The 19,164-nt window shown below is 38.6% G+C and overlaps 1 protein-coding gene across 22 annotated transcripts in view; it reads right to left on the bottom strand.

The window, feature by feature from the left end:
- Positions 1-19,164, bottom strand: part of LOC306852442 (neurexin-1a) — a 177,408-nt gene that overhangs the window by 59,853 nt on the left and 98,391 nt on the right. For 12 of the 22 annotated variants that reach the window (XM_079389254.1, XM_079389260.1, XM_079389276.1 and 9 more), the window contains 6 exons: positions 17,326-17,352; positions 7,712-7,834; positions 5,528-5,909; positions 5,240-5,430; positions 4,753-4,938; positions 316-435 (listed from right to left, as the gene is read on the bottom strand). In XM_079389254.1, the coding sequence (XP_079245380.1) occupies positions 316-435; positions 4,753-4,938; positions 5,240-5,430; positions 5,528-5,909; positions 7,712-7,834; positions 17,326-17,352 (1,029 nt within the window). The remainder of the gene's footprint in view (positions 1-315; positions 436-4,752; positions 4,939-5,239; positions 5,431-5,527; positions 5,910-7,711; positions 7,835-17,325; positions 17,353-19,164) is intronic. The other 10 variants (XM_079389273.1, XM_079389262.1, XM_079389255.1 and 7 more) reach the window with 1 other exon arrangement.

Genomic DNA, 19,164 nt, shown 5'->3' with positions numbered 1-19,164 from the left:
GGTCTCTGAGATTCCATTTTAATTCAATGTGACATGTCACATCTGATGCATCAGTGGAATCTCATATTTTTTTACTTCAGTCCTTGCATTGTGAAGCACTGTATGTGAGTTTTGAATATGAATTGGTGTGCTTATTTTTCACAGTTTATATATTCAATACCATTGTCTAAAAATATAATAGTCATCAAAGTGGCTGACGTTTTTTAGAATAGTTGCAAGTGCTCTCATCCATTGACAAACCAATTTAGGTGGTTCTGGATCAGTGCGCTGGGTTTTCCTACAGTAGCTATAAAGAAGGAGAGGTGATAGACTCACGGTCATTGCAGAGCGGCCCTCCAAATGATGTCATGCTGCAGTCGCAACTGAACCCCTCCCACTGCTGCAGACACACGCCCTGATTGGAGCAGGAATCCTCTTGACAGGTAGTGCTGGGGCCTGAAGAGACCGATGACAGAGTAGTGGAGAGAGAGAGAGAGAGAGAGAGAGAGAGAGAGAGAGAGAGAGAGAGAGAGAGAGAGAATCAAACAGACAGGAAGAAACAGAGAAGGGTATATAAATTCATAGGCCCCTTACGACATAAAAATACACACTAGTGAAAATCTTTTATTGCTGCAGAAACAGCCACACAGAACCGTCCCATCTGCTCACTCCCCTAGATAAAAAACCAACTACCAGTGAGGACAAAATCTTCTCTTTAACTAAATATTAATCTTTCTCAGAAACTATTTAGGGACTGGATGAAGAAAATAGTTTATAAATATATTAAACAATATACTATAAGTAATATAATATATATAGTCTATAAAATAAATATTCACACAAATGTCTTACATTCAAATGTTACTATTGTACAAGAAACCTAAACATTAAAATCTTTTCCATTTCAGTGTGGTTTTATATAGCATAATGAGTGCTCTTATTTTAGCTTAACTGTATATTATGTCATTATCTTCTGCAGATCACCAAATAAAGTCCTGTACAAAACATTGTCAGGTACACTCAGTAATTTTTTTGTTCATGTTGCGATGGCTAAAAAGACCAAAATCCAAAATTATGCACTGAGTATGTACTACATTTGATGAAAAAACACCTAATTCTGAAGTTAATAAAGTTGCATTCTATAATTATGCATATATGTAGTATGAATACAATCGAGACACACTATATTGGGTATGTATGACCTCAGCTACACCATTTATGAATATAACAGGATAGTAAAACGTCCACTGGATGCACACTTGGCATTTTTATGAATACTACATTTTCAGTCATAACACTCATTTGACATACTGCTTTTCACATGATATATATAAGGAAGTTATTACTGTTACAGTTAGACTTACACTGACACCTAGTGGTGTAGATGTACACTTCAGATCAAAATTTTAGGTCAAGATTTTTAATGGTTTTGATAGGATGCTTACCAAAGCTGCATTTATTTAATAGAAAATACAATAAAAGGAACTACTGTGAAAAATATTACAATTTAAAATAACTGTTGAATATAATTTTGATGGCAAAGCTGACGTTTTATAACAGCCATTATTACTCGGGTCTTCAGAGTCACATGATCCTTCAGAAATCATTCTAATATTCAAATTTGTACAATTTCTTAATATTATCAATGTTGAAAATGCGCTTAATATTGTTAATATTATCAATACTGAAATTATTGCTTATTAAACTGCTTAATATACATGGATTAATTTATTTATGATTCTATGATCTAAATGTCACAACAGAAACATGCTATTTTCAGTAAGTCATGATTTAAAATAATAGGTGACCTGCTACATGTAAAATGGTATATTAGCATATTCATACTTTAAAGGTACATTTTTGTAACTTTTTAAAAGGTATGGCCCCAGTGACAGATTTTCTACCTTTATTTCTAAAAGTGTAGTATTGAGTCTTTATCTCAGGTAAGAATGATCTTTAAAGTACTATTTAAAACTTTTTTAACAAGGTAAAAAAAATTACTGAGTGTGCCTTTAATCTGTCTCATTACTCAAGAAGACATTAAATGTGGAGAGGTGACTTGATTTTAAAGCTTGATTTTGGCTGTATGACAGTGTAGCATTGGCGGTAATGCGCAGTGTATTGGCTGCAGTAATAATACAGGCCCCCGTGTGATAATAACATCTGCTCCTAGTATTGCTGAGGTGGGTTTAAAGCAGCAGCACTCCCTGGGGACTCGGGGCTGTAAGATAAATGGGGGCCGTCTGGAACAGCTCATTTTGTGTTCGGTCTACAGAAGCGAAGCGACGGGGCAACGGGCCAGGCATATTACTGCCTGCGGAAACACTTCTGTTCTCATTTCTCTCATTACTTCAGCCGGCATGTAAAACAGGCCCCTGGCCCTCAAACGCTCCCTCCTCTCCATCACTCAGCCATTTGGCCAATCAGTCGCACATTTGCGGCTTGGCCACTTGACTCGGAAGTGAAGCGAGTCTGGCAGGGAGAAGAAGGAGGAGAGAGAGAGAGACGCTACCACAGCTGCCGGTACGATCCAGATGAGCTGCGTTCTTCCTGTCTCACCTGATCTGTCTGAGCGAAGCTCATTTAAAGTCTCAGGCAGAGAAACAGAGGGTTGGCTCGCTCCCCTGACGAGCTTCTCTCGAACTGAGTGTTATATATCTGAGCGGCGTAATCTGGCTTCGAGAGATTCCCTAACCGCTTGGGAAATTCCATCTAGTTTTAAGGCCCTTATCGGGGGGTAAAAGCTATAGACTATTTCCGTCGCATTTCGGTGTGGAAGGAGCTGAAACCGCATGCAGTGGGTGGAGGGGGGGGGGGGGGGGGCACTGTCGGAAGAGGGGAGGGGGGACACATGCCTCCAGTAAACAACAGAACAGATGTACACTCCAATGAAAAGAGCAGTGACGGGTAAGTGAGGGAAAACTATGACACAGGACACTCTGAGACAGTTTAAGACCGGGAGGCTGTAAATACAAGGTGTGCGGACGGTGCTTGTATTTACGGTGATGGAGTTACTAGACCGCCTGCCGGGAAAACGTGATCTACGACATCAGACGCTCACACTGGAGGGGGGGAAGAGGGGGCATCAGTTAAGACACACATATGGCTATCTACCTTGCAAGTCAGCTTTCAGCAATGCAACTTTTGTCAGCCAAACGAAAAAGAAAAAACAAAACAAAATATATAAGATGTTAGTAGAGGCACTGGAATGTCTATGATTATAACAAATTAAGTTGTTAAAAATGTAAAGGAACAGAGGGAGGACATAAAGAAAGCAGACAGAGACCCAGGGAAGAAGAGAGGTGGAGTTATAGATGATAAGAGAGAGACAGGAATAGACATGATAAAAGCCAGCAGAGTAGGTTTGGTTTGAACAGAAGGACATTTTCCAGCTATGATCGCTCCCTGTAAATGGGATCCCAAAATTAGCTTATTAAAAATAAATACATGCATTCATAATGTAAGATTTATATGGATGCAATGTTGTGGTTCTTAGCAAATATTAACAGTTATTTTACAGCTGAATATACTGATGGCCATATTAAAACAATCTGTATGTATGTATTTTGCCAGACAAAATGTTACAAGAAATGTAAAAATTAGGGTTGCTTTTAACAGTAGAGTTACAGATAGTTTGTTGTTACGATAATTCAATTTATTTAAAAATAACTGCAGTCTATGGTAAGGTTCCATTTAGATTTCCAGGTAAACATATTTATTATAGAACTGTTATATTATTGCGATGTTGGGCTTTTTTTATTATTTGATCCATTATTCTTCATTATTAGCAATTAGCTGTGACATTTATTTGATCAAAAATACATTAAAAACAGTAATATTGAGAAATATTATAATTTAAATTAACTAATTTAATCCTATGATGACAAAGCTAAATTTCTAGTCTTCAGTGTCACATGACCCTTCAGAAATCATTTTAATATGCTGTTTTGGTCCTCAAGAAACATTTCATTATTATTATTAATGTTGAAAACAGTTGTACTGATTAATATTTGTTGCATAAACCTTGAAACACTTTTCAGGATTCTTTGATGAATACAAAGATCAACAGAAAAGCATTGAAATTGAATTGTCTGTAACATTATTAATATATTAATAAGCACTTTTGAATGGCATGTAACTTCATAAGCTTAAACATTACTGTTTCAATATTAAAATTATTTACATAATGTTACATATCTGATACGTCACTTTCAATATGCACAATATCACTGTTAATAAATCTCATTCTATTCTTATATTGCCCTTTTAAATTAGTTTTCCCTTTTGGAATGATTGCATTCAGTTTTAATGCATTCAATTCATCTTTTAAGAACAGAACAGCAGTCTTGTGGGCCATCCTTAGTTATGACTTGCTTTTATGATATTGTTATCTTTCTGAGCTTCAATGAAAAAAGGATTACTGTTAACTATTTTTCACTAATTAATATAACTACTAAAAGCTTCTGGCAGTAACCAGTCTCTTTTCTCTTTAGCTTCCTCACAGCTACAGCTTGGAAAAAACACAAGATCTCTTAACAATGATAGAAACATGTCCATATCGTTCACACCTAATCTACACTCCTGTTGCCAACAGAGAAACACAGAACCCTGAAACTGGTTAAAAATGGCCCAGCATGAAGAAAACACAGAACAGATGATGAGAACAAGAAGCAGAAAGGATGAACAAGTGCATGAGAGGAGACAAGGATTGGAGATTGCAGTCGTCAAGCGAAGGACTTCGCTAAGCCAAGCTGGTGTATGTTTCATTCATACCGTTTTCCTCACCTTCGCATCCTCTCTCCACCTGGCCGGCGTTGGACAGTGCGTCTGACAGCAGGTCTGGCAAACGGCCGTTCAGGTCGACAGATGCCAAGCAGCCCTGGAAGCCCTCTTTAGAATGCACCAACTTTGGCAAGTCCTTATACATCTCTTTGGCCACACCTCCCACATACAAATCACCTGTAGAGACAGGAAATATTATGCTCTGACTGAAGATGTCTTTTCAAGTCAACTATCAATGGAGCATGTTAAGTAAACTGCCATAGAAAAGGAACACCGCTGCCCCCTGCTGGTTCACTTGCAATACACAACAATGTGAAGGTCAATGTGAGGTAAAGAATGCTAACTAATTTAATCTAATCTAATTAGAAATAATAATATAGTTATTTTTATTTATATAATCATTGTGTCTTTTTAAGTTCTAATGATCAGTTAAAATCATGCAGAGAAATCATTCTCATTAAGAAAACATCAAAAGTACCTTTCAGATCCAGGTTTTTGGCTCCCATGGTAGTCTGTGTGGTGATTTTGGTGTCTATTTTGACCGTATGGAGGTTGTTTGTATCTCGTGAGATCATCACATTGTGCCAGTGATTGTCATTTAGTGGTGTGTTGGAATTTCCTTTGATGAGATGAGCTCCATTTCCCAGGTCTGACACATAATGGAGATAACTGCATGCAAACAGTCATAAAGACAATTAGTGAAGGACTCATCACATTTTCTATGCATTCAAATCAAACGTGGTGCATTAAAACCAGTGGAGCTCACCCTTTAACCAGCTCTACTACTATAAAGTCATTGCCATCTCCTCGGTTGTACAGGATGAGCCCATCTGGTGAAGTGGTTTTAAACTGGAAGAACAGGTGCATGGAGTAGTAGGCCTGAAGCGTGGGCAAGGTCACATAGCTAGAGCGAGACTTGAAGGTCACGGGGTCTGCCACGATGCTCCTGTAGCCGATCATGGCATTCAATTCGCAGTAGTCGATGTCGCCGTTCTTGCACAGGTCAATGTAGGACATGCCATTGAAGGACAAACCCTGCAGGTGTCCAATGAAGTTGGAGGGCACGGCGGGCATATAACGCTTCTCAGTTACGATTCCCGTTTCCACATTGTGGAACTCCAGCTGCGTGTGGTCTCCCGTGATTTGACCTTACCAGGGCGAATAAGCGAAAACAGATTTAATGTAGGAAAGGGAGAGTGTCCCAAAAGGGTGACAATGCTGCATGCAGTATAGATGATCATGTAGTAGACAAATGGGACACCATACAGTCTTATGGAATTTACAGACCGCATGTATCCACTATCTGGGACAGGGCCGCAGTATTGCCAAATGGGCCGACTTAAATTTACTACAACAAAATGAGATTTTTAATAAACATGGAAGACTAAAAAAACCTGAAAGCATTAAGAGTTGGAAGAATGTTAGAAGTATTTTAGGGGATTCGAAGGAAAAAAGGTTAACTTCATCTTTCTGCCATCCAGTGGGAGAAAGAAGCCCTTAAATATTTTAAAAACCTCTTTTAAAGCTTCCCAAGAGGAAGTTCTTTCACTCTAAAATCAGTAAGGTTATGTGAGTATAATGTATTCCCTCAGTGGTTTGGCCTCCGAATGCATCAGCATTAAGTTAAATACCAAGTCTATTTCAAAGTGTCGAACACACACCAGTAAGTTCAGCAAGAAACTAAAGATGATAGTACTGCACTGTGGGAAAGCACTACCTTTTTCATATGATGCTTCATTCAGTGGGCAAATTGCAAAAGGTGTTTTTGCCCTTGAGGAACACTAACGGAAGTTGCACTATTGGAAGTGAGCCACTGAATCTCTTCAGGAAAGGCCCTTCCTCAAGACCGTTAGCAAAGAGTACATGCAATTACTTAAAGATTATGTAATACTCTGTGGTGCGTCCCTGAGATTTATCTTAACACTACAGATGATTTATCTTACATGGGATTTTTAAAGGAGTCATGCAATGCATTTTAATTGACTGCTCCTGCGGGTTATAATGAGAGCGATTTTTGATCGCTAAATAATCACAATATAGACAACACTACTAACAGGGACAGTGTGAAGTTAATCGTTAAGACATTGTAACATCACAATTGTCCTGATTTCAAATTCAGTGATCAAAAGAATAATTCATATTTTAAACTGGAGAGTTAGTTTTGAAATGTGCGGTATGTTTTTATGTGTAATTTATGTGTATATTTTGATTCTCCATTTCATTTAACTATACCAACAAAGAAATTATTTCTTATTTTATATAAGCAAATCAATTTATATACATATTATATAATATAAAATACGTGTGGTTTCATATTTGAAAATCAAAAGGTTATTTATTTATTTATTTATTTTCTAGTATGGAAACCCTGCTAAAGGCAAAATCAACAAGGATATATTTACCTATTTTATATGATTTGCATTTATAAGATTACACTTCTATTCAAAGTTTGGGGCATATTTGACTGTTTTTAATATTGATAATAATAAGGATGATAAGAAACTGAAGCCATCATATGAATAAATTACATTCTAAATAGAAAAGTTATTTTAATATATAATGATATTTCACCATATTAATGTTCTTACAGTAATTTTCATCAAATTTTACCGACCCCAAACGTTTTGAATGGCAGTGTACATGTTAATAGATACAAACCAACAGGACATTTCAATAAGTTAAAAACCTAAACTAGGTTATATTTAAATAGGTCAGTTTTATTCGCAACAGCAATCCTGAATCTTTGGTATGATTGTCAAGGCAACTTTGTAATTCAAAATAAAGCATTAATCACACATATGTTCATATATGGCGAAACAATAACCTTCATCCTTTAAACTACCCACTTCAAGCGCTCTACACTTCATGATAGGACATAGGATGCTCACAACTTTCAAATTTACATGTGTGTGAGTCTTAAGATGGTAAAATACTTGAGAATGTGCTGTACCTTCAGAGGGCTGCAGGTCGTCCACCGTTAGCTTCAGACTTTTGCCTCTTCTGATGACACGAACTGTGTGCCATTCGTTGTCATTCAAGTTCTGGCCAGCAAATATGGTCTCTGGACCTTTACCTATAACATGTCCCACACAGCGGTTAACACAAAGAGCAGAGGGAGAGAGAGCGATAGAGAGACAGAGGAAGAAAGGGGTTGTGAAACGGGATAAACTAAAAAAGGGGTATAGAGAGGTGACTGATATCCATGTAGAGAAAAAGAAGAAATAGCGGAGGAAATGATACTCTCACACATCACATTCACACATTTACTATCTATCTACATCTTTTGGTCCATTTTATGATCTCTCCAACAGCCCTGTCATGAATTCGGTCTTGCCTTAAATAATGTATTTGTTGGTATACACAGAATGCAGTGAACGGAATTATCCCACTTCCGCCACTAGATGGAGCCATGTAACAGTTTTTCCAATGGCCCTTCTTGAGGGAACCAGTCTGCACATGAGATGGCAGGCGAGATGTTCGGCTGCATATGCTTCTCACGTTCTTCCAATTCCTGAGTGGTTTAGGAAGCACATCCAAAAACCTACAGACTGTAAACTCTATTCGAGAAAGCAATTTCTCGCCTGTAGAGCCTCCCCTTATCCCGTGTGCGTGTGCGGCGAGTTCGACGGGGCCCCTGGACCTCCAGGCTCCAATCGAGCTTCCACTAGATGATCAGAGCGCGCGAAGAAGAGCCTGCAGGCTTTGTGATTTCAGCAGCTCTGCCTCTCTTTGACACGTCGTTGTCTCTCCTAATCAGTCAAACTGCTGCTAAGAGGGCAGCGTGTCATTGTCAGGGCCCCCTGCAGCCCTTACTTGATAACAGGTAAAAAGAGTTGCCATTAAAGATCTGCCAGGCTCCCAATCGATTTTCTATCCCTCCCTGCTTTCAATTACTATGAATCGGCCGGCCATGAGCCATCTCTGAAGGAAAGAAAAGCAGCAGCAGGTAAGGTTTCAGACTGCACAACAGCGCCCCCCAAAGGAATCGTTGCAGATCTAAGGAAAAGGAAATGCCACCACTGAGAGGTAACACTAAGGGGCCGTACCGTTAAGCCTCCGGCGATATACAAGACATGGGCTTTTTATAGGCCTCTGACCATCACTGCAAAAGGATGTATGTGAAAAAGTGACAGCGTGTGATTGGACAGCTGGAGAGACAGCTAAAGGGCCAGGGCTGCTATGCCTTTATTAGGAAGTCATGTTCAGACAAACTCACAAGCAGCAAAGACAAAAAGCCTCTCTCTCTGTCTGGGAGGGCAGCTCGTTGCCATGGAACTGGGGCAGATGGTTGCGTGTGTCCGGTCACTTTGATTCTCATCTCCCAGGGTGGAGAGAGAGGGCAGAGTTAAATAAGACAGAGGCGGGCAGGGGCTGGCTAGAGCGCTCTGACAGGACAGAGCAAGCAGGAGAACACAGACCAGACGCGCACACACAGACACACACAAACATGCTCGTCTCGGGCAGGAGAGATGAGATATATTCATATCTAGCTCATCCAGCTGAGAACGATACCCATGTGAAACAAGCACAGGCAGCCATTTTGAGGCAGGACGAGCTTCATTGAGGACACAGTAATTCAGCTCTACTGGGACTGACTAATCAGCAAAGCTAAAGGCATTTTACAAACTCTTTGATCGACTGGCATATTTAAAATATGGATGTGTTACAGCTCAGTTTTTCTATTTTTTTTTACTATTTCTTGTAATTAACCAGGAATCTGAGAAAAAATCCTGTCAAAATTAACAAAGTAGCATGGACATTTAAATTATTACATTTATATGTAAAGTATGTTTTTATTTATGTTTTTACTTTTTATATTTATATAATAACATTGTTAGTTAATATGTGTTACAGCTAATTTTTTTTTAAAGATTTCAATTGTGAGGGAAAAATATATGCACTGTATGATACACATATAAAATATGGTTGGGACAATTCAAGCTTTTGGCATAAATAGTTGGCATAGTGTGTGGTTAGAAGAAATATACTGAATGAAGGTAGGTAAAAGGTAAAACTAAATATATATATATATAATGTACTATTATACTGCTGAAAGTGACAAAAATGTTGTAGATATTTTAAATGTGAACCAAAAATAAATCAATTAAATAAATAAAAGAATATAATAAAAATGTGAGGCATTTACTGACCCTTCCCTTTACAATAAAATTAATTTCTGACACTAGTATTGACTGTGTCCTATGCAACCACCTGTGTGTGAGGGATTTAATTTATTAGAAATTATGGTTAGCCTACTGAAAAAAAGATACTGCTGGGTGAAATTACAATTCACACTGGAAGAAACAGGCTGTCTCTCTATTTATTAACACAGCACAGTAGGTGAAAACATTAACTTTCATATCACGGCATAATAAATAACCATAGCATAAAACTACAACCTTAAACCAATACACCTCACATTTCATTCTGTCGTATGAAGCAGATTTTATAGAAAATAATTTAAAGGTCATCAAAATCCGAACAGCCGAACCATTTCGATGGTGCAACTGTAAATGTCAGTACGGATCCCTGAAGTGCAAACCTCTAACCAGCCAAAATGCCGCTCTCAACCTATAGCCTGATTTAGCCATGAGCGTATAGTGACCCCACTAGTTTCTAAATATACATCTTTCATCCTGCTGACACTCAGACCATATTAACAACTCATGAGCTGATGTGACAGCACTTTCTTAGTTGAACACACTGTCACCCTGGGGGAGGCAGAGTCCCTAATTGGCAACGGCTTGTTCTTCGTGTCAGAAGAGGAACAACGCTCATAAACACACACACACGCACCAATGACAGGAGTAGCTATGGCTGACACAGATAATTAATGAGGATACAAAAAGAGAGAGATGATACTGCACATAAGCAGGCTGTTCAAACATGTAAAGCCCCTGCTTCTGTTTCTCCACAGGAGCTTAAATAAAACATCTCTGTTTGCTCCGAATCCCTAATTCTGTCTTTTTGTCATAGATTCAGACAATTAGAAGCCGTGTCCTTGAGCACGACAATGCTCGCATGGAAAAAGATGTAACAAGACAGCTATCACCACAAAAGCTCATATATTGTGAAGCTAGAAAAACAAAATGGCCACCATCCATGGCCTGTTTTTGATGCCTAAATTTACCAAACAGAAAAAAGACAGGCTTTGTTTTCACTTCCTGAAGGGGGCGGAAAATTAACGACTTGACAGAAACAAAGGAAAATAACGATATTTAGGAAGAATAACAGAATAAATAAGAACAGAACAAGTAAAATGTATTATCATAGAAGTATATATGAAGAATTCATTTGCAAAAACCGATAACTCAATTTTTATTTATTTTCAGAAATCACACTTTTTTACTGTGCATTCCATCAATCAAACTGCAGTTGGGTTGTTTTGATTAAGCAATAATACCTTAAACAAATACAGGTAATTTACAAAATTAAAGTTAATTGAAAGTATGTTTTTTTTTTACACATTAAAAGTTTGTTTTATAGAAAAAGCAGATAACTCCAACAGTTGTTTTTTGGCAAAAGCAGATAACTCCACTTTTCATGTTTTAGAGTTAAAAAACACTTGTTTAATCTTTGTAAACTCCGCAGATGACAATGTAGATGCCTGACAAACGCTGTTGTTGTTGTGATCATAGACTGTCTGGATGTAATTACACGCAATACACTGATCTTTTCCCTCGCCATTATAACATGCTGCTTTTGCAAGGTTCCGTGAAAACATTTCAGCTTTTATTTTCATTTATGCCCTGAAGAAGATATCACATGTTCATCAAGTTCGTCGAAATTATCCATCCTTGATCAATTTTAGTCAGCTTTGACGAAACTCCTCTCAGCTAGCCTAGCACGTCTTTTCAAAGTAAAAGTAGCCTTGTCACCTGACCTGAATACAGCGCGCTGATTCGCTAAAATTGACTTATCGACTTCTGTTCTGTTCACAAACTACAAGGCGCTTGTCAGCTTCTGCAGTTAAACGTGAACTCGTGATGCCTTGAAAGTGGACAATACTGGCTTTTCTGACAAAACATATTTAGGGTTCAGATCCCGCTATATGTAGAGAAAAATGCACAGCGATCAGCTCCTTTTTTTTTTTTTTTTTGCAAGTGGTGTTTATCGGATTTTGCAAATAAACTCTTCATATATTGTAGACTGAATTAACTTAAAAACCATTAACATCCACATTTGTTAGGAAAAAACTAAATGGCTGCCATCAATGCCTTTTCTGATGTTCAAACAATAAGATTTATTAATGGTTTTGAAGTCTCTTATGCTCAAAGCCACATTTATTTGATCAAAGGTACAGTAAAAACAGTAATATTATGAAATATCATTACAATTTAAAATAACTATTTTCTATTTGGATAAAAATAAATGTTTTTTTTCTCTCCCTGTGATAGCACAGCTGAATTTTCAGCAGCCATTACTCTATATATAGATGTAATACATATACTACAGTCTTCACTATCACATGATCCTTCAGAAATCCTTCCAATATATTGAATTGGTGCTCAATAAACATTTCTTATTATTATTAATGCTGAAAACAGTTGCTTCGTAATATTTTTGAGGAAACTGTTTTTTCAGTGGGCCTATTCTTTGATGAACAGAAATTTTGAAAGAACAGCATTTACTTGAAATAGAAGTGTTTCGTAACATCATAAATGTCTTTACAGTCACGTTTGATCAGTTTAATGCATCCTTCCTACTGAGCCCAAACCTTTGATAGCCACTCAGTAGCCTACCTGTTTGATACATGTGTGCATCAGAAACAGTTTTTCTCTTTCAGTTCCTCAATGGAAGAAATGCAATAAACACAACAAAATGAATGACATAAAGGTTCATAATAGTTCTGAAAAACATCTCTCTCAATTTGCTTCGTGCGTGACTTGTAAACTGAAATAACAGAATATAAACAAGCAACACACCACAGAGTCAGACTTGTTTTCTGCGTGTTGTGTTAAAAGGTAAACTCTCAGCAGGGGACTAGTGCGAAACTTTTCCATTTCTGAATTGTTTATAAGACCTTGTGTCACCTGTACCGGCAGGTGACAAACCCCTCTTCAGACATATCCGAGCTTCCTTCTCCACTATCGATGTGGAATTGATTCCTGTGGTTTTCATGGGACCATTCACACCTTTTCAAACTTATACTCTGTGTTCATATGTAGTTGTGTATAATTATCTCCCAAGGCTCCTTACTGTGTGGGTAGATGCCCAACTGTGAGGGAGATGTGGAGGATCCTGACAGCTCCCGGCTACTGTGTTTCGCACATCGTCAAGCTAGAGCTGTTTTGCTTCTTCAATGCCAAAATACCCAGCGCAATCAGCAAGACTCTATGCTTCGTGGAGGTGAGTGCTTGATGGCTTGGGCCCATTTCAACTGTTCCCCCTGCAACCGTTTCCCTCTAAGGAATAGATGCAGGTGAGAACGTTCTGGAAACTTTATTTAACATCACCAGAATGTAGTCCCATCGGGGTAAAAGTACATACATTTGGTACACAAATGATCCCTCTGCTGTGCAGACCGCTGAGTTGTTGAGAGGACAGAGTATCTCTTCGAACCCCTGGGACTCCTGATGGCTCACTTTTGGAGACAAAATTGGGTCTTCATTAGGAAGAAACAAATCATTTAAAGAGCCAATCATGTGGGATAAAAGGTTTCGGGTCCGATGCCCAGTGTTTCAAACAAAGTTAGCCATCCTGCCCAGATCTGAACAGCACTGTGGAAAACTGGGATACTGAGGCTGTGATGGAGCAGGGGGCATCATGATGTGACCATCTGCTCCATCACTCAGAAATTAGGGCAGGTTAGGGCACTGAGACTGTGGGACCTGAATAAGTAAATGGCCTTTTAATATTATTCTCAAAGGACAAACTCACAATGTGTGAGAATTCTACAATCAGCCATAGCATAAAAAGACCAGACAAACAAACAAAACCCAAATAGTGGTGTGGCTCGCTCAGGCTCGGAGGGCTAGCATTGCTTTTCACCCTGCTGTCTGCCGTTCTATCTGCATCACAAATGAAACAGGAGCATCGCCACTGCATATTTATGAACACGACCGCTTCAGTAAATGGCAACACTGCTGCATATTTATAGGAGGTTGTTTCAGAGAAATGAGGTCCTTTTGAATTCACATGAATCTCTTGATTCTGGTAAAGGATGTTCTGAATGCATCAAAATGTCTTCCACTTGTCATCCGTAAACACGTTTCTGAGTAGATCAAGTGCAAGGTGTTATTAAATAATCAGACTGGAGTTTGTTCATGAGATCTGCTGTTAGGGGACATGTCAATGCTCACGAGGCTGTTCACATAGGATGTGTTATTCTGTCTTTTTGGAAAATATAGTTCAATTTTTGATATGAAGCTTGGCAGATCTATGTCGGTTTTAAAAATACAGACCAATCAGATCATTCTGGGGTGGCATATACATCTTAAATATATTCAGTTTGCACATTATCGCTGGTGTACGGGCATTGTTGCACCTATAAAAACACCTTCTGTTCAATTATGTCTCTCAAGCTATATAGTGCAGTACATCTCTGTGTAAGTACATTTACATTCGCATCTATAATTGAGCCAGAGCAGGTTATTGCATAATCGAGCTACAGTCTTTATCTGTCTAAGCATACATGACACAATGTGTAATCAAATATTTGAAGGATTAAATACACACTGTGAGTCACCTCTGTCTCAGAGCAGACTGCTGAGGCCAATTGTAGTCTGTTTCTTGTCTATACACTACTGTTCAAAAGCTTGAGGCCAGTAAGATTAAAAAAGAATGCTTTATTTATTTAGCAAGGATGCCTTAAATTGATCAGAATTGACAGAAAAGACATACATGTTTTTTTTTAAATCCTGTAATTTAAACATTTAAATTCTTTAAAGAATTCTGAAAAATAATAATAATATTTGAGTTTCAACTAAAATGTTATATAAAATAAGCTGAACAATGGTTTTGAACACTGATAATAAGGGCAAATGACTCTTGAGCACCAAATCAGAATATTAGAATGATTTCTGAAGGATCATGTGACACTGAACGCTGGAGTAATTGCTGCTGAAGATTCAGCTTTGCCACCACAGGAATACATTATATTTTAAAATATATTAAAACAGAAATCAGTTTTTCTCTCATAATAACAATTTTTAATTGTCATCATATTTTACTCTTTTTACTATATTTTTGATCAAATAAATGCAGCCTTGGTAAGCATAAGACTTAAAAAAAGTAAAACTCTTATCAATAGACATTTGAGCAGTAGAACTAGATGAATCTAAGCTACAATTGCATTATCCACATCTGTTAGTCTGACTTCACACACACACACAAACAACTGAAATTGAGTGCTTGCAAATGCTCTGAAGCTACGATTGCAGCTTGTCAGATTTCACGACATGAGCCAAGTGAGAAAAGCCAAGACAGATTGTGTGACATCAACAGATTTTACGATATACATCATTGACTGGGCAGTCTGCGTCCGGTCTGACATCCTTATTTGAGGATGAGCATGTCACACTAAGAGATTCAAGACTGCTGAATTCACCCTATGATGACAGAAATAGAAAATAAATATTTTTTACAATATTCAAAATTTGTCTCAGGCTGCAAAAATCTTATAACATGCACCCTAATTTGTCACTGGCCTGTTTATAAGACTACTGTGTCTGGGAGTGTGTTATGCTCCCATTATGCAGAGGGAGTAGACAAAAGATGTGGCAAAGCCCCTCGAGGAAGCTCAGGTGCTTTGTTATCTTTGGCATTCAGGTTAACACAGATGACTGCCTTATTGTCAAATTAGCCAATATACTGAGCTCAGGGTCGCAACGAAATAACAAAACAATAACACGCTCACAAAAGCCTGTAAAGATGTACAAGCAAAATATACTTAGTAAGACCAAGGGACAAAGCACTTTGTCAGATGATGTGATAAAAGGTAAAATCCTTGAAATGTCTGGATGCTCCTGATTGGACAGGAAACTCAGGCTTGCTTACTTCTTGTGAATTAACAAATTTGCTTTTGTTACTATGCAACATTACAACTGAAGGCCAAATTTGGATGCAGAACCATATTAGTTTGATGATGAAGGAGCTGATCATTACGTTCATTCTTTGAATGTGAATGAGCAATGGCAGTTTGGGGACACAACACTCTATGATGGGTCACTCAAACAGATACGTACCGGAAACAAGCAAACACAAAATCAAACAAAGACTCATTTGAAAGAGCCTTTAGAGACTGCCATTAATTACCCTGAGGCTTTTGGAGAATCAATGCCAGGGAAGGCTGGAGCTCTCAAATTAAAAAAAAGGAGAAAAAGTAGATTGGCAAAGCCTGCAGAGATGGAGAACACCTATCTGTCTCATCACATCTCTTTTTCCAGTACCTTCCTAAACAAGAAGCATGTCTATGTGCTATTAAATGGATAGTTCAAGAAAACAGTAGAAATCTATCATAATTAACTCATCCTCACATTGTTCCAAATCTGTATGCTGTTATTTTTCATTGGAAAACAAATGTGAATGTTTAGAATATACCTGTCAATTATGGGAAGCAAAAAGTAAATGTATGCAGTAGACTAAAAAATAATGTTAAGCCATAAACAGTTTAATATGGCATAAATAATATGATAAGCAATTAATTTGCTCGTAAAAATCCCAAATCAGAGCACAACTGGCTCTTTTAAAGTAGTTTGATTTGTTAATCATTTACATTTGATTCAATAATCCAGTCAAAGCTGTTCTCCAATTAACAGCTCACTGGAGAGGAAGATTGTCAGCGAATAATTTAATTTAAATATAATATTCTATGACTTCAGAAGAGTTGGAATATAGCACATGCCATATGCACTACTTTCATCATGATTTTTTCCTTTTTTATTTTGGAGTGTAACAGCTGTGCTCTATGTGTGTCACTGTATGGAAAAGACCAGGTGATTTTTTTGTTCCAAGGAGGAAATAATTCATATAGATATGGAACGACACAATGGCGAGTAAATAATTACACAATTCTCAAAAAATAGCCACATTTTCCTCTTCCCACCAAAAATCAAACACTTGCTGATGCCTGCTCCTTCTGCAGTGACCAGGATGCAACAAAAAGAAGACAGAAGGAAAATAAGGCAGTCATTGGCTGTCAAGCTCGGGGCTGAGGAGGGATTTGAGGAGAGGCTCTCTGAGGAAATGATCTTTGCGAGGGTTATTGGAAATGGCGTGAGCTGGAGTGTGATCTGTGAGTGAGAAACTTAATCGCCTCTCCTCTCATTCCAGTCAGCTCCATTTCTCACATTCCTAGAAAATGGCTGCCAGGGAGCCCGAAGGCTCCTGCAGCCCACAGGCAAAAACTAGCCGTACCTGACAGCTCGCTCGCACTTTGGAAACACCACTCAAAGCTCTGCTGGCCACAAAACAGAGGACTTGTAACCGCAATGTTTTACACTTCTGAAAGCATACACGCGCACACACATACATACAAATGAACAGTACACATACAGAGGAGGACGCTTTGGTTCAGTATCATAGAGGCAGAGAGAAGAGGAAGAGAGGGGATAAGTCACTTACTGGTAGTACAGTTTATCCTGATACAGTCTAGATGGGGGAGAACAGACAAGATGTAAATTCAGCCTTCAAGGTTACGACTGCAGACATCTATTACAACACATCGCCCACAAACTGGGGACGGACACGCAAACCAGGTGGAGCGGCGAGGCGCTGTTTCGCTGACCAGATACGCAATCTTTCTTTTCTACCTCCTGCATGCTAATAATGAACCCCAGGTGGAGTGGATACGGACTCGCTGTCTGCGCTAATGAATATTCATGCCTTCACTGTGCCATAATATATTTAGAATTAGGGAAATTTGGCATGTATTGAAATGTGATTATACCCAGTTCGATACTAGTCTCGGGACTACTGAATATTCAGAGGTAATTGATTAATTTGCTCTCTGGGTTAGCTCAGAAAGCGGCACAGGAAGCAGAAAAGAGAGAGAATCTTGCCAGAGAAACAGTCTGTCCTCGCCAATGGCGCTGCTGATGCTCTCATATGCACATTTTTAAAGCCATTTCCCGTTAATGAGCAAAAACAGGAGAATTAAAGAATGACTCGTATTTGACGAAACTGGAAATGGGAAAAGGGCCGCCAGATAAGAGGGAGAGGAAAAACTTGTGTTTATGGACATGTCGCAGCAGAGCACCAGAGCGTGTCCACAGTAAGCCTTAGCCTCCTGGGAGAAGAGCTGAATTCAGAATGCTCCTGTAGATAAAAACACAGCCCTTGACTTGATGTTCACTTTTCCTGCTTGCATGTGAGAAGAACCCCACGTGCATGAATAAACATAGGAATAACACGTTTTATAGTAGGCTCTCACAGTGAAGCTTCAAGGAAAGCCAGTTTGTGTGTGCGCAGTTAAAAAAAAAAAAAGACTTATCTCTCGGTAATTTCCCTAAAGACAGTACACTGACACGATCATTATTAATGCTACTAATACTGCTTTGAAATAAATTCTCTTCAGGATTCAACAATAAGGATTTTCCTTAAAAGCTGTTTTTACTTGCCCTGCCAGCATCTGCACTGGCCCCACAACAAAATAAAAATCATTTCAAATGTATGCTAGAAATATAGTTTATGTGCTAAACATGCTGGAACTCCAAACAGTTTTCAAGGCATAAAAATCAATGTACAAAAATCAATGACCTGTCAAATGGCATAAAACTCTCTCACACTTAATGTCCTTATTGTTGAGCCCTGATATCACTTAACATTCAAGATGTTAACTGCTTTTCCAAACCCCATGTTCCCATTGGAATTTGACTTAACACTAAAACCTAAATCTTAAAAAAAAAAAAAAAAACTCAAGGTGAACTGTCTTTAAAACACTAAAAAGTACAGTACCGCTGAGACTCCTTGCTGAACTGCACAATACAACTGCTTTTGTTCTGGCTGGTACTGTATAATATAAAACCTTGCTTGAATGAGGAGGCCCCCCTTTCCCATTACTATCTTTTGCAAAGCGTACTTCTAGAATGGAGAATCGATATTTCTCGTGCACAGCCCGGGCTGTCCCATGCTTCAGTGTGCGCTATGATGGAGTGGAGGGCCGAGAGGAACTCGGAGTATTACACAAATCCAGCTCTATCGTTTTCCCATGAGGCTGCAGCCCGTCGCGTGTCGTCAACCACAGTGAAAATCGTGGCCGCTAACAGCCAGAGAGCAACGTGTGTCCACCCTAACAGGGAGTGCAGTACCCTCCGGGACAGAAGGAATGATTGGTGTTTGTGTGGGTGCATGTCTGTTTGTGTATGCAGAGGAGTGCAGGTTTGAGCCTGCTGGGACTACTGGAAGGTTTTAGACATGCTATATGCAAGCGGACATGTTAAATGGCACAGTGTATGTCACACT

The sequence above is a fragment of the Barbus barbus genome, assembly GCF_936440315.1.
Source record: "Barbus barbus genome assembly, chromosome: 32".
Lineage (NCBI taxonomy): Eukaryota > Metazoa > Chordata > Actinopteri > Cypriniformes > Cyprinidae > Barbus > Barbus barbus.
This window is presented reverse-complemented; position numbering and strand designations above follow the sequence as displayed.